This window comes from Triturus cristatus, chromosome 2_1 (assembly GCF_964204655.1).
Source record: "Triturus cristatus chromosome 2_1, aTriCri1.1, whole genome shotgun sequence".
NCBI classification, from domain to species: domain Eukaryota; kingdom Metazoa; phylum Chordata; class Amphibia; order Caudata; family Salamandridae; genus Triturus; species Triturus cristatus.
In genome coordinates, this window is record NC_140581.1 from 292147657 (window position 1) to 292160144 (window position 12488).

Here is a 12488-nt window from a genome sequence, read left to right on the forward strand (position 1 = left end):
GCTACTACAAGAAATAAGAGCCCTTAGACCCTTCGTTGAAGAGACTAATTCTAAATTGCAGCTCCTCTCAGACAGTTCGCCTCAACTGGATACACGACCCTCAGTAGTTGAACAAAGTGTCTCTTTCTACAAAGATACCACTGGGAATGTCCATCTTCTCCAATCGCATGTACAGATACTTCAAAAGCAGGTTGAGGACCTCAAAACAGAAGAAACAATCTACGTATTTATGGCCTGGTGGAAGGGACAGAGGGTCTGGGTCCTCCTGCTTTCTTTAAGTCCTTTCTTTCCAAAACTTCTGCACATGCCTGAGGGTACGAAACTTAACATACAACGTGCACATAGATTGGGACGACCTTCTTCCACCACTTCACTGGCAGCGGTCAAAGTTACACAAAAGATTTCCTGGTCAGGTTCAACTTTGTTTTTCGCACCGGACTATGCTAAAGTTACTGCAGCCAGACGTAAAGCTTTCTTGAATAAGAGATCGGATTTACGCTCAATGGGAGCCAGATACGGCCTGTTCCACCCGTGTCTATTTAAAGTCACGTACAATAACAGAACAACAACCTACGAAGACCCCATACGACTACAGAGCTTCTTCAATGCACATAAAACTGACCTCATGGATTCTTCGGGATCTTCTCTTGCAACTGTTACCTGACTTCTCTAACTTCTTGTTTTGAGATGTCCATGCTATTTCCATTGCAGGTTACATGATGTTATTCTTATATACTAAATGGTCAATTCTTCTTTCCACAGCTCTAGAATGTATTGCTTTTTATATAAGTATTTGTTACCATGAGCTATTTGAATTCTTTCCTGTTTTTTGTTTAACTCACTTCCTACTGTTAATTATGTTGTTCTTCGCCATTACAGTTATTACGACGTTATGGTGCAGTCCTCCCCGGTTCGGTTCAGCCTTTCTTGAACGTCTTGTCTACTCCATGTGGTTCCATCCCTCCCCACATCTTCGTTTTGTTTATGTAGGTACGTTTTCTGTATTATTTCCCCTTTTTCTCTGTTTCTTCATACACTTTCTCACTTTCTGTTCTTTTGGTGTCTCTATTATTTTCACCTTTCCTCTTCCATCTTTCTTTGTAATTTATGCTGTCATTGCATATACAATCCTCTTTACTCTTTTCTTCATTCACATTATGCTCCTCTTGTTAATTCTTCTAAATATCTTTCGACATCGTCCTTTTTTCAGGCCTCAATTGCGCACTTCCTTTCTTTTCCTTCATGTCTTATTGAGCCTGTTCGCTTCCTTGATATTGTTTCATATCTAAATGTTTTGTTGCCATTTAAATGAATTGGATTATGGTTAAATATTAGTTGTTTTTTTTTCCTTACTATTTTTGACATCTTATGCCATTGAAATTAATTTCTTGGAACGTTAGGGGTTTAAATTCTCCTATCAAAAGACAAAGAGTTTTAACTTATCTTGCTAAGTTGAATGCTGATATTGTATTTCTATAGGAAACCCATCTTACAGATGTTGAGTCTTTAAAAATGAAAAGGGGCTGGGTGGGGGAAGTATACTTTACTCAGGGTGATGATAAACGTAATGGTGTAATGATACTATGTCACAAATCACTTCCAGCTAAATTCATTTCACAAGAATCGGATACAGACAGCCGTTGGCTAAATGTTAGACTATCATTGAAAGATGTTTCAGTTTCTTTGCTCAATGTTTATGCTCCCACTGGTGGTGATTCTTCTTTTTGGCCCACATTCGCTAAACAAATTACTCTTTGTATTGAAGATAACTTTATATTAGCAGGTGATTGCAACCAGATTTTGGATCCCTTCATAGACAGAAATTCCAAGGTCCCTTTTATTCCTAATAAACCCCACAATTCCTTTGTCCATACTATCACCCAACATAAACTTTTAGACGCTTGGAGACTGTGCAATCCTATGGCTAGAGAATACACTTTTTACTCTCCAACTCACCATACCCAATCACGTATAGACCATTTTTTCGTTTCCCATAACATCTCCCAAGCCCTTATAAAAGCAGAAATTGGCCCTATTTTGTTGTCTGATGACGCCCCTGTCTCAATCAATCTTGACATTATACCCAAGATTAACACTCCTAGAAGATGGCGTTTTAATAACACCCTTCTTTCTGTTCCAATATTTACCTCTTCCTTTACCAGTTTTTTCAATGATTTTTTTATGATTAAACAAAATGAGTCCTTGCCCTTCTCAACAGTGTGGGATGCTTTCAAGGCATCGGTAAGAGATTTCGTTATTGGATTTGTAGCCAAAAAGCGCAAAATTGCACACTCACAAGCTAACAATCTTCTCCAAGACATTAAAAGATTGGAACATTTATATTATACCTCAAACTCTAAAGAATGTCTTACAGCTCTCATAGATACTAAACTCCAATTCAACAAAAATTCGACTGATAACGCCTCAATTTACTTGCTAAAATCTAGTGCGAAATTCTACGGTGGGAAAAACAAAGCTGGGAAAATCCTTGCCAACTACTTAAAAATAAAGCATAACAAACTAAATATTGAATCTATCTTTGATAACCAAGCTACTCTAAAATTCAAAGATGACAAGATATTAAATGAGTTTTCTATCTTCTACAAATCGCTATATACTTCTGAAACACAAGCTTCTGAATCTACCTTATCACAATTTTTTTCCAACATCAAAACACCTCAAAAAGGCCTTCCTAATTTGTCTTCCTTGGAGTCAGACCTCACACAGCAAGAACTCCTAGTTGCTCTACAACATCGTAAAAAAGACAAGGCACCAGGCCCGATGGTTTTACTGTTGAGTTTTTTCTTCATTTCTCCAAACTTTTATTATCTAAATTACATTCCCTATTACCTTCTTTTTGCTTCAAGGACGGTTCTATAGGTTCATTTACAGAAGCACACACATGCCTCATTCCCAAAGATGGTAAGGACCCAAACATTTGTAAAAATTATAGGTCCAACTCCCTTGTTAACATTGATTATAAAATCTTCTCCAAAGCGCTCGCCCTTCGATTAGATTCCTATCTACCAGATTTATTAGACAAAGAACAATTTGGTTTTGTTAAGGGGCGACTTATAACAGACAACACACGATTATTTTTCAACGTTCTATCAAAATTTTCCCATTTAAAACAACCCTTGGCAGCTATAGGACTAGATGCTGAAAAGGCGTTTGATAGGGTGGAATGGCCTTACCTATTCTATACACTGAAATGGTTTGGATTTGGCCCTAAATTTATTTCTTTAATATCTCTTTTATACTCTAACCCCCATGCTGTTGTTTGCGCCAATGGATTAATTTCCACATTCTTTGATTTGGGCAGAGGTGTCGTCAGTGGTGTCCTTTATCACCTTTCCTTTTTAATTTAGCCTTAGATCCCTTTCTTTCAAAATTATGGCAAAATCCAAATATACACGGCTACCATACAATAACTTCACATGTTAAACTTGCAGCTTATGCTGATGACATTTTTCTATTCATATCAAGACCAGATGACTCAATTCCGACCTTTTTAGAAGAAGTGCAGGCGTTCTCCCTTATTTCTGGATATAAACTATATAACGATAAATGTGAGATATTGCCCATATCCAAATATACTTTTAAATCCGACTTTACCCAACCCAATTTTAAATGGAGCCCAAATCATATTATATATTTAGGTTTACACTTCACTTACTCAATTTCAGACACTGTCACTGCTTGTTTGAACAACTGCATCCAAGGAATTTCAGAATTAACAACCAAATGGCATCCTCTTTATTTATCATGGTGGGGCCGTTTAGACACGATAAAGATGATGCTTTCCCCTATAGTATTATATACCATCTCCAATATTCCAGTCCCTATTCCTGCTAAATTCTTCAAAAAGATTAATTCTGTTTTCACTTCCTTTTTATGGAATAATAAGAAACCCCGAATTTCCCTATCCAAATTGTTTCGCCCTAAAAATGAAGGAGGTGTTAACTTTCCTAACTTTCCATCATATCAACGAGCATTCCTACTCCGTCAAGCTTCATTTTGGCTCCTCGACTCCATAGAAGAGTCTCCCTTATGGATCTCCATTGAACATTCATACATTTCTCCATTCTCTTTCCACAAATATCTTTCCTTTTCACACAAACCACAATCACTTTCTACACCCATCATTAAATTTACTTCCAAACTTTTAGAAACTAACTGTTTAGCACAGGGCAATACACACTCCTTTCTACACTCAATTTGGTATAACAAGAATTTGCTTATTCGTAATAAACATTTCTATTGGAAGTCATGGAGGCAAATGGGTCTAATTTGTAACTTTCTTCCCAACTAGAATTCATACCATTTTCTGCACCAAGTCAATCATTTCATTTGCCTGCCTCTTTTATTCATAAATATAACCTCCTTAAAAGAGTGGTGTTAGATGTCTATACTCACATTAGTACTGCACAGGTTAACACAAATACATCTGATGCTTCTCATGATCTCCATAATCTGTTTCATACTAGACCCAAAGCTTCTACCATTACAGTTACCTACAAGGTCAAGACACTATCAGACATAAGTCCAAGACTAAGGAAGCGAAGAACGCAAACATTGTTTTTCATATATAATAGACTCCTACTGACCCCAAATACCTTAAGCAAAAGGTATTCGACTGTATTAGATGTTTGCTGGACTTGCTCATCCCCACATGCTGATTTATTTCATATGCTTTTTTCTTGTTCATATGTATCTAAGATTTGGAAACAAGTATGGTCCCAAATTAATTTAATTTTTTGTACTAAATTTCCTCTCTCCTTCGTCCATATATTCTTAGGAAGTCTCTCACCTATTTGGGAAAAGGTTACTCCTAATGTCAAAATTATTGATCTGTTACTAGCGGTTGCTTTTCAGCAAATTACTATAAACTGGAAGGACTTCGCAAACATTTGCTACAAAGCATGGTGGTATGCTGTTTGCCATAATCACAGATTAGATACATCCTTTGTTTATCCTGCACAAATGACAACAATATGATTAGAATTATGGTTACCTGTTACACTGTATTTTGATGCCAGTGCCAAAAAAGCTTCTCAATTAAAACCAATACAACAAGAAGTTTCTAAACCACCTTGAGCCCCTAAATGTTCCTCATGTTTAATTCCTCATTGTGTAATTTACATTCTTCATATTGTTCGTCTTACATATTTCTTATCAATCACTCCAATTCATGTTAAAATGTTATTGTGACATTTGTAATGCAATGACATGAAATAAGTATCTTATTTTGTATAACAACACCTCCTTTCTTTTCAATAAAACTTTTTCAAACGTAAAAAAAAGATTAATTCAAATGCACCATATCCAATTTTGCACTTCCTGAATGTGAGAAATTGCCCAGTATTGTATTGCCTTATCTCCTACCAACACATTCTCAGGAGTACTTATTTACAGGCTCCCAGGCACTAGCAGCAGATTTTTAGAGCCACTACCCGACTATATATCCAGCCTCATAATGGAAAAGGCCTGATTGACAATTCTCGGGGACTTTAACCTTCATGTTGATAATCATGGCTCCCATCACATCAGACAGTTGCAAGATGACATGGAAGCATTACAATTAACCCAACTCGTAACTTCTTCTACGCACGAGAAAGGTCATATTCTGGATCTCATCTTTTCTAACGAACCGCAGCTTATAGTTTCTCAACCTACACCAGTACCCTGGTCACACCACTTTTTAATCACCTTCAGTCTGCCTCAGCCATTGCAGGCGGAAAAACCCCCAGTATGAAACATCACTACGAGGTGCTGGTCAAAAGTGGACCCTAAAATTTGGCAGACTACCCTTAAGGAAAATTCCCCTACCCTTTCGGGAAATATAGATGAGAAATATCAGAAATGGGAACACTGGATTACCCAATCTGCCAACATCTGTGCTCCCAAAAAAAAGTTTCACTGGAAACCTCACTCCAACATTTCCCCATGGTATAATGAAAAGCTCTTTGCCCTGAAAAAACAATGCAAAAAATTTGAAAAATTATGACCTTCCCTTAAATCTGATTACAAGTTGCTAATCAGATCATACCATAATGAAACGAAGACGGCCCAATCCAAAATGTATGAAGGTAAAAAAGCTTGGGCTGCTAATTCTCCTAATGAGCTATTCAAAGTAGTAAAAACCTTGACCAACCCACATGAAAATACCAATACCCCTCCTACATCTATGAAAAGATGCAATGACATAGCAGCCTATTTCTCTAACAAGGTGACTGAACTATACGAGCAGTTCCCGAAAAATAGGGAACCTAATCATGACCACCAAATCTGGTTCTCCGTTGGACCTAGTGCCCCCTTGGCTCCTAGCGGATGCTCTGGATATTCTTCTACCATAAGTGACGAACTTCACAAACTTTCCCTTGATTCGGCCCTAGTCCCTAAATTTTGGAAGCCTGCTATCATTAAGCCCTTATAAAGAAACCCAATCTGGACCCTACTATTTTGAATAATCTCCATCCCATCTCTCTTTTACCATACCCAGGCAAACATTTGGAGTAACATGTCAACCTTTCCCTGTCTAATTTCTTGAAGTCTAATGGCACCTTCCATCAAAATCAGATGGGTTTTCGAGCCACATACAGTACTGAGTCTGCACTACTGACAGTCACTGAGGAGCTAAAATCAATACTTGATAAGGGTCGGTCTGCCGCCATCCTCTTGCTGGACCTCAGTGCCACCTTCGACACCATAGATCATGCCATCTTAAAACGGAGACTAGGAAAAGTCGGCATTCAGGGAAAAGCCTTAGAGTGGCTTGCCTCGTTTCTGGAGAACAGAACCTTCCAGGTGATGGAAGGGGACTGTGTCTCAGAGTGCCTCAAGTGGTGTTCCGCAGGGCTCGTCCCTCAGTCCGACTTTATTTAATGTCTATGTCGGACAGCTGGAGGTGGTGCAGGAATATGGAATATCTGTGGTAGCATATGCTGACGACACTCAGCTTGTTGTGTCTTTTACTAATGGCCCAGAACCCAACAATACCACGCTGCCTGTCTGTCTGGAGAGAGTGGTTGACTGGATGTCCAGCAGCTGTCTGAAGCTGAACAGTGGGAAAATGGTGGGAAAACAGAGTTCATACTGCTTGGAAATTTGGGCATCCACTCTCCCCTGATATACTAGCCTAAATGTATGGGTGATCCTCCTATCCCCAAACGAGTCATAAAAAACCTGGGAATATGGCTGGAGAATTCCCTGACAATGGATTGCCAATCCAAAAAGCTCTCAGGGACATGTTTTGCCCTTCTTAAAATGTTGAGGAAAATTACTGATGTGATCCATGAGCACCTAAGGAAAACGGTGATAAAATCCCTCCTTATCTCACGACTGGACTATGGCAACTCGCTGTATCTGGGCTCACCTAAGTACATCATTAGGAGACTTCAGGTGGTACAGAATGCGGTAGCCAGACTCCTGTTGAAAATTCCCAACCGCAGCTCTGCAAGGTAAGCACTTAAACAGCTGCACTGGTTGCCTATCGAAGCTAGAGTCAAGTTTAAAACCCTTTGTATAGCTCGTAGAGCTATTAATAACACTGGGCCCGAAAAACTGAGGAATCTGATTTTTGGGTACACAACAACTAGATATGTCAGATCCTCTCACCAACAGCTCCTTAAGACAACCAGAATTAAAAGAGATTGATGGGGCGGTAGGTCTTTCGCCCACCTGACACCTAAGCTGTGGAATGCCTTCCCACTGGAAATCCGAGCCTCACCAAACGAATCTTCTTTTAGAAAGAAACTGAAAACTTGGCTATTTCCCCACTAACTCTGCCTCAGCTCAGCTCTTCACTGGCAGCACTATCCCTAGCGCTGGGAAGCCCTCGGGCAGTCATGCGCTCTATAAATTCAATAAATGAATAAAATAAATACCTCTAAAGTACATATACAATATGTTTCTTGTTTTGATTTCTCTGGGCAAGTTTGAGAATTGCCTATCCCTGTAAAGTGTATATACAATATGTATATTGTTTTGATTTCAATGTGTGTGCAATACAAAGACCAGTGTTTCATACATACGGTGTGGAATATTTTTGTGGCGCACGCAATGTGATGCAACGGTGGTGTTGTACCAATACTTTACACTTGGGCCCTGAGGATAACCCTGACTGCTCGGTGCCAAGCTACCCAAGGGTGAGTACAGATTATCAGACATGTATATCATACTTATCCTATCTAGAACAGTGGATTCTGACTGGCTTTAATGCAAAGAATGATGGATTTAACCCAGATCTCTTGACTGGGGGTGAATGTTTTGATTTGTTCTGCATTCCGTCCATCAATTGTGTGTCTTTCGCTTTCTCGCCCTAAGTGCGCCAGGTATGCCCAGACGTGGGTCCTGGGCTCACTGTGCCACTGGAATCAAGCTAGCCTGTCTGAAGAGGGGTGAAACCCCGAAACCGGTTTAGGATGCTTGTTTCCGGTCCATGGAGGACCTGGCTTGGCAATTCGGGCTGGACTGTTCCCATGAGGCACAGGGTCAAGACTGATTTGCATATGGCCAGGTCTAAACTGGGGTGGCATGGTGAGCAAAAGAATGATGGATTTACCGAGATCTCTTGACTGGGGTGAATGTTTTGATTTGTTCTGCATTCCGTCCATCAATTATGTGTCTTTGGCTTAAATGCATTTCAGCTAGTCAGAAGCCACTCGGTTTAACATACACCGTATAACAATGTTATAATAAGTGTTTTATTTCAATTTTACAATTTAATGAGCAACCTTACCAGATTGGTTGCCACGTGGTGAAAGGTAGGATATTAACAGTCTTCAGTTTCTACATCCATTCCTAGGCACACACTGCCCCCAGGTCCTGGTGCTGGATTGTTACATTGGCGACGGCGTGTCTTTCTTTCGTTGACACATTCGGACCAGGCTGACCAGCATCCCCATTTTCCATCAACTGGTGGAATATCTGAGCACAAAATTAGATTTCATTAGAACAGAACTTTTAAAAGCAAAATTAAGCTTTAAACATTTGCAACTTGTACTCTCTCTTGTTCCAAATTATTCCAGCTCACTAAGATCAGCAACTGTGCAAATATTTTCAGCACATTACCCTTTCGAGTGCTACTTCTCTCCTAAGTAGAAATACTTTTATTTAAATGTTGAGCTGCCACTAACTTCTTGCCTTGCCTTTTTAAAGTGCCACCCCTGATCCTCAATGCAATAATTTAAGGTTGACCTGTCACTCGAAGTGGTTTACAGTGTAGCTCCTGGAAGGAATTTCACACCATATTAACATCAAGCACTTGAGTGACAGCTACTTGAGAGCTACTGTAAATGAGCCTTTAGGAACTTCAGAAAGGGAAAAGATAACTTTCGAACAGTTACTGGTCCTTAATACTTTTCAAACATACGACTTTGCCATTTAATTGTATTTTTAATAAGCATTAAATAGTGCCTTCATTAATTTTCTACCCAAACCAAAGAGATCAATACTAATATGTTAATATGTACTAAGATTTTCTGTATATGACAGCCAGGACTGATACGTTTAAAATAGCTTTCGAGACCTTGTCACTTTTGGGACATAGTGACATTAAGTTTTTTTATCTCCCACTTTTATGTACCATTGAACCTATCTTGTTGGCTATAAGTCCTATATAGGGGGGACTTATTAAATTTTAAAAGGGAGGCTTTTGACTGTCAAAAAGGGATATTTTTACATGTCGCCAGCTGGTTCTATACTACAGCCTGAAGTCATGTTTTGTAGGCCCACTCCCTGATGCTGCAGTCCACAGGTGGCATGCCTGCTGTGGCCAAAATGATACATGTGATCACAATAATGAAACAACTCAGACTAAGAACAAGGCACTGAGCCCTGCTTGAGGAGGACATCTTGGAAAGAGCAATACATACAAGCATCAAGGATATCAACACTGGTAAAATCTCCTGGGAAAGCCCATTTGAATTGATACAAGGAACTTCACATCTCTATAAAATGTGTGAAGATATGGAAGCAAATGCAGAAATATGAAGTAGGCTTCTCAGATATTAATATCAAAAGCAAGCTAGGATTCCTCTTGTGAAAACTACTCCCCTCCACCCCCTCCCTGGTAATCAAATGACGGTAAAATTCCTGGCTAACATAATGCGTGACAGACTCAAAAATGTGGTGTCCACTTTGATAGATCATAAATCATGATATTCCCGGGAAACTCATTATAAGATTGCATGTGAGCAACTCTGCACATAGTATGAAATAGACACACTCACTGACTGGTTGTCACAGCACAGAGGTATTTTGTCTTCACAAAACTCTTGGAGAGTGTTGCAAGTACCTGTTGCTGAATGTACATTGGTATGAGTAGCACCACATGAGTTATATAAAAGAGGTGCACCTAGTTACTCTACTTATAACCACAACATTTTTAAAAAACTGGGTGTTAAGGGTCACCCCGAGAAAACAATAGCACCTTTCGAAAACGAATACTAATGGGGTATTTCTATAACTGCAAAACTCAGACTTTTTCTCCATGTGGCACATAGTTTTGACACAATGCAATAACAATAAATGCATGTCAATATTCACTTACTGCCTAATAGTCTTGATTTGCGTCTCTGGCAGGCAATGCCTTCAAAATACAGTGAGCATTCACATAAGCATTCCCCGTCCACTAGAATCACCGTCCCGCCATTCTGGCACGGCTGACACCTGCATTCACTGTATTCATCAAGGTAATCCGCAACGGATCTTTCCAAGTTCTTTTTCTTTTCATGTGCATTTTTCATTTTCACAGGAACAAGGGTGTATATTGGAGCAGACTGCAACCCAAAAATTCCCATAAAATTCTTTTAATAAAATTATACTTCCTATAATGCATATTGAAATCAAACTTTTATTAATATGACTTTGTAACCTGCATACCAGGTGTTAAAGAATCCAGACAGCATACATTTTTTAACAAGGTAGCGGGAAAAGGAGGTTGAATGCTTACAGAAACCGTACTATATTTTCATATATACAAGGATGGTAATTTCAAAGGTTCAAGGCATATTTCAGAAGAGTGAAATAATGGCCAAACAGTATTGGCATCAGTAAGAAATTGGGTTCTTGGTTGAGTGGTGGCTAGGTGGGGTGAAACCAATACAACACAGGGGGCCCCTAATGGCGGATAGCAGGCAGGTCGGTCAGGGGAGAGAACCAAAAAAGTCTAGAAATTGATACACAGAGTCACTAATATTATTAAAAATCGCTGTAGAGACAAATTCCTCCAATCGAATAAATCAAAAAAATATAAGAAAATATATGTATTTTTATTATTATTTAAAGTATTTTATCAAAATTCATACAAAAAAGACATGACATGATACATAAATATACATATGGTCCCACATTTACATACTCAATACACAACAACACACACAGATACATACTCATACATTCTACACACTCACAAATACTTCACAATAAGTGATATGATCAGGGTTCAAGTTTTTTCACATTTGTGATACAGAATTTCTCCAGCGATAAAGCTGCCTGAATGGAAGGCATCTACATATGTCAGTGGTGGTGAAAGGGGTCAGTTGGTAAACTCAAACAGAAACCACAATCCTTGCCAGGATGAAGTCATAAGCAATTCCTAAATTAACCTGTGCTCAACCCCTCAACCCTTGGGTAGCTTAGCACAGAGCAGTCAGGCCAGAGGCTAGGTGCAAAGTATTTGTACAACACTTCAAACAGCAGAAGAGTGGAAACACCACAAAAGAGATTCCACACTGGATTAACAAAATAGTGTAATCTTCATCAAAAAAACAAGGCGAAAAGGCCAACAATCCAATCCGTAGAACCGGAGGTCTCAAGTCGAGGATGCAATGGCAAGGCCACTTCCATGGTTCCAGGACTGGGGTGGCACCACTTGGCAGGGTAGGACTCATAGATAGCAGAGTCCTGGTGCTGGGTTCAAGGTTGTTGGAACCTTCCGCCCCTGAGACTCTAGTCAGGAGGCCATCCAACAGATGCAGGTCCAGCCCTTCTAACACAGGCAAAAGGCAGTCCTTCAGGGCAGACTGCCAGTACTTTCAGCAGTACAGCAGCTCTTCTTCCTGACAGATCCCACAGGATTCAGAAGTGTACTGAAAAGTTGGTATCGGAAGACCAATGTTTACACCAGGTGCCTTCTTTGAACAGGGAGTGAGAGAAGCTTCTAGAGACTTCACTTTGAAGTGCACAGGTTTCCTGCCTCCCCTGCTCTGGCTCCAAACTAACTACAGGTGTGGAGGCAAATAACAGCCTATTCCAGTGTAAGTAGAGCTGTGCCTAGCTCTGCCCTCCCATCCTGCCAGTGATGGCTCATCCAGGCACACCTCAGCTCTCTATTGTGGGCAGCTGCCTAGGAGGATAACACAAAGCTACACCCAGTCATGAGACACGGAGACAGGCTACAGGCACTAAATGGCTGAGGTTGGAAAATCTCTTTCTCACAACTGGGCAATTGGGCGTAAGGAAGGAAAACGTGATGGAGTTGAACA

General features: G+C 39.8%; 1 protein-coding gene across 1 annotated transcript in view; it reads right to left on the reverse strand.

The window, feature by feature from the left end:
* Positions 1-12488, reverse strand: part of LOC146864114 (complement component C9-like) — a 160385-nt gene that overhangs the window by 20467 nt on the left and 127430 nt on the right. The window contains exons 10-11 of the mRNA XM_085631146.1: positions 10553-10781; positions 8741-8928 (exon numbers count right to left, since the gene is read on the reverse strand). Coding sequence (XP_085487272.1) covers positions 8774-8928; positions 10553-10781 — 384 coding nt within the window. The 3' untranslated portion in view covers positions 8741-8773. The remainder of the gene's footprint in view (positions 1-8740; positions 8929-10552; positions 10782-12488) is intronic.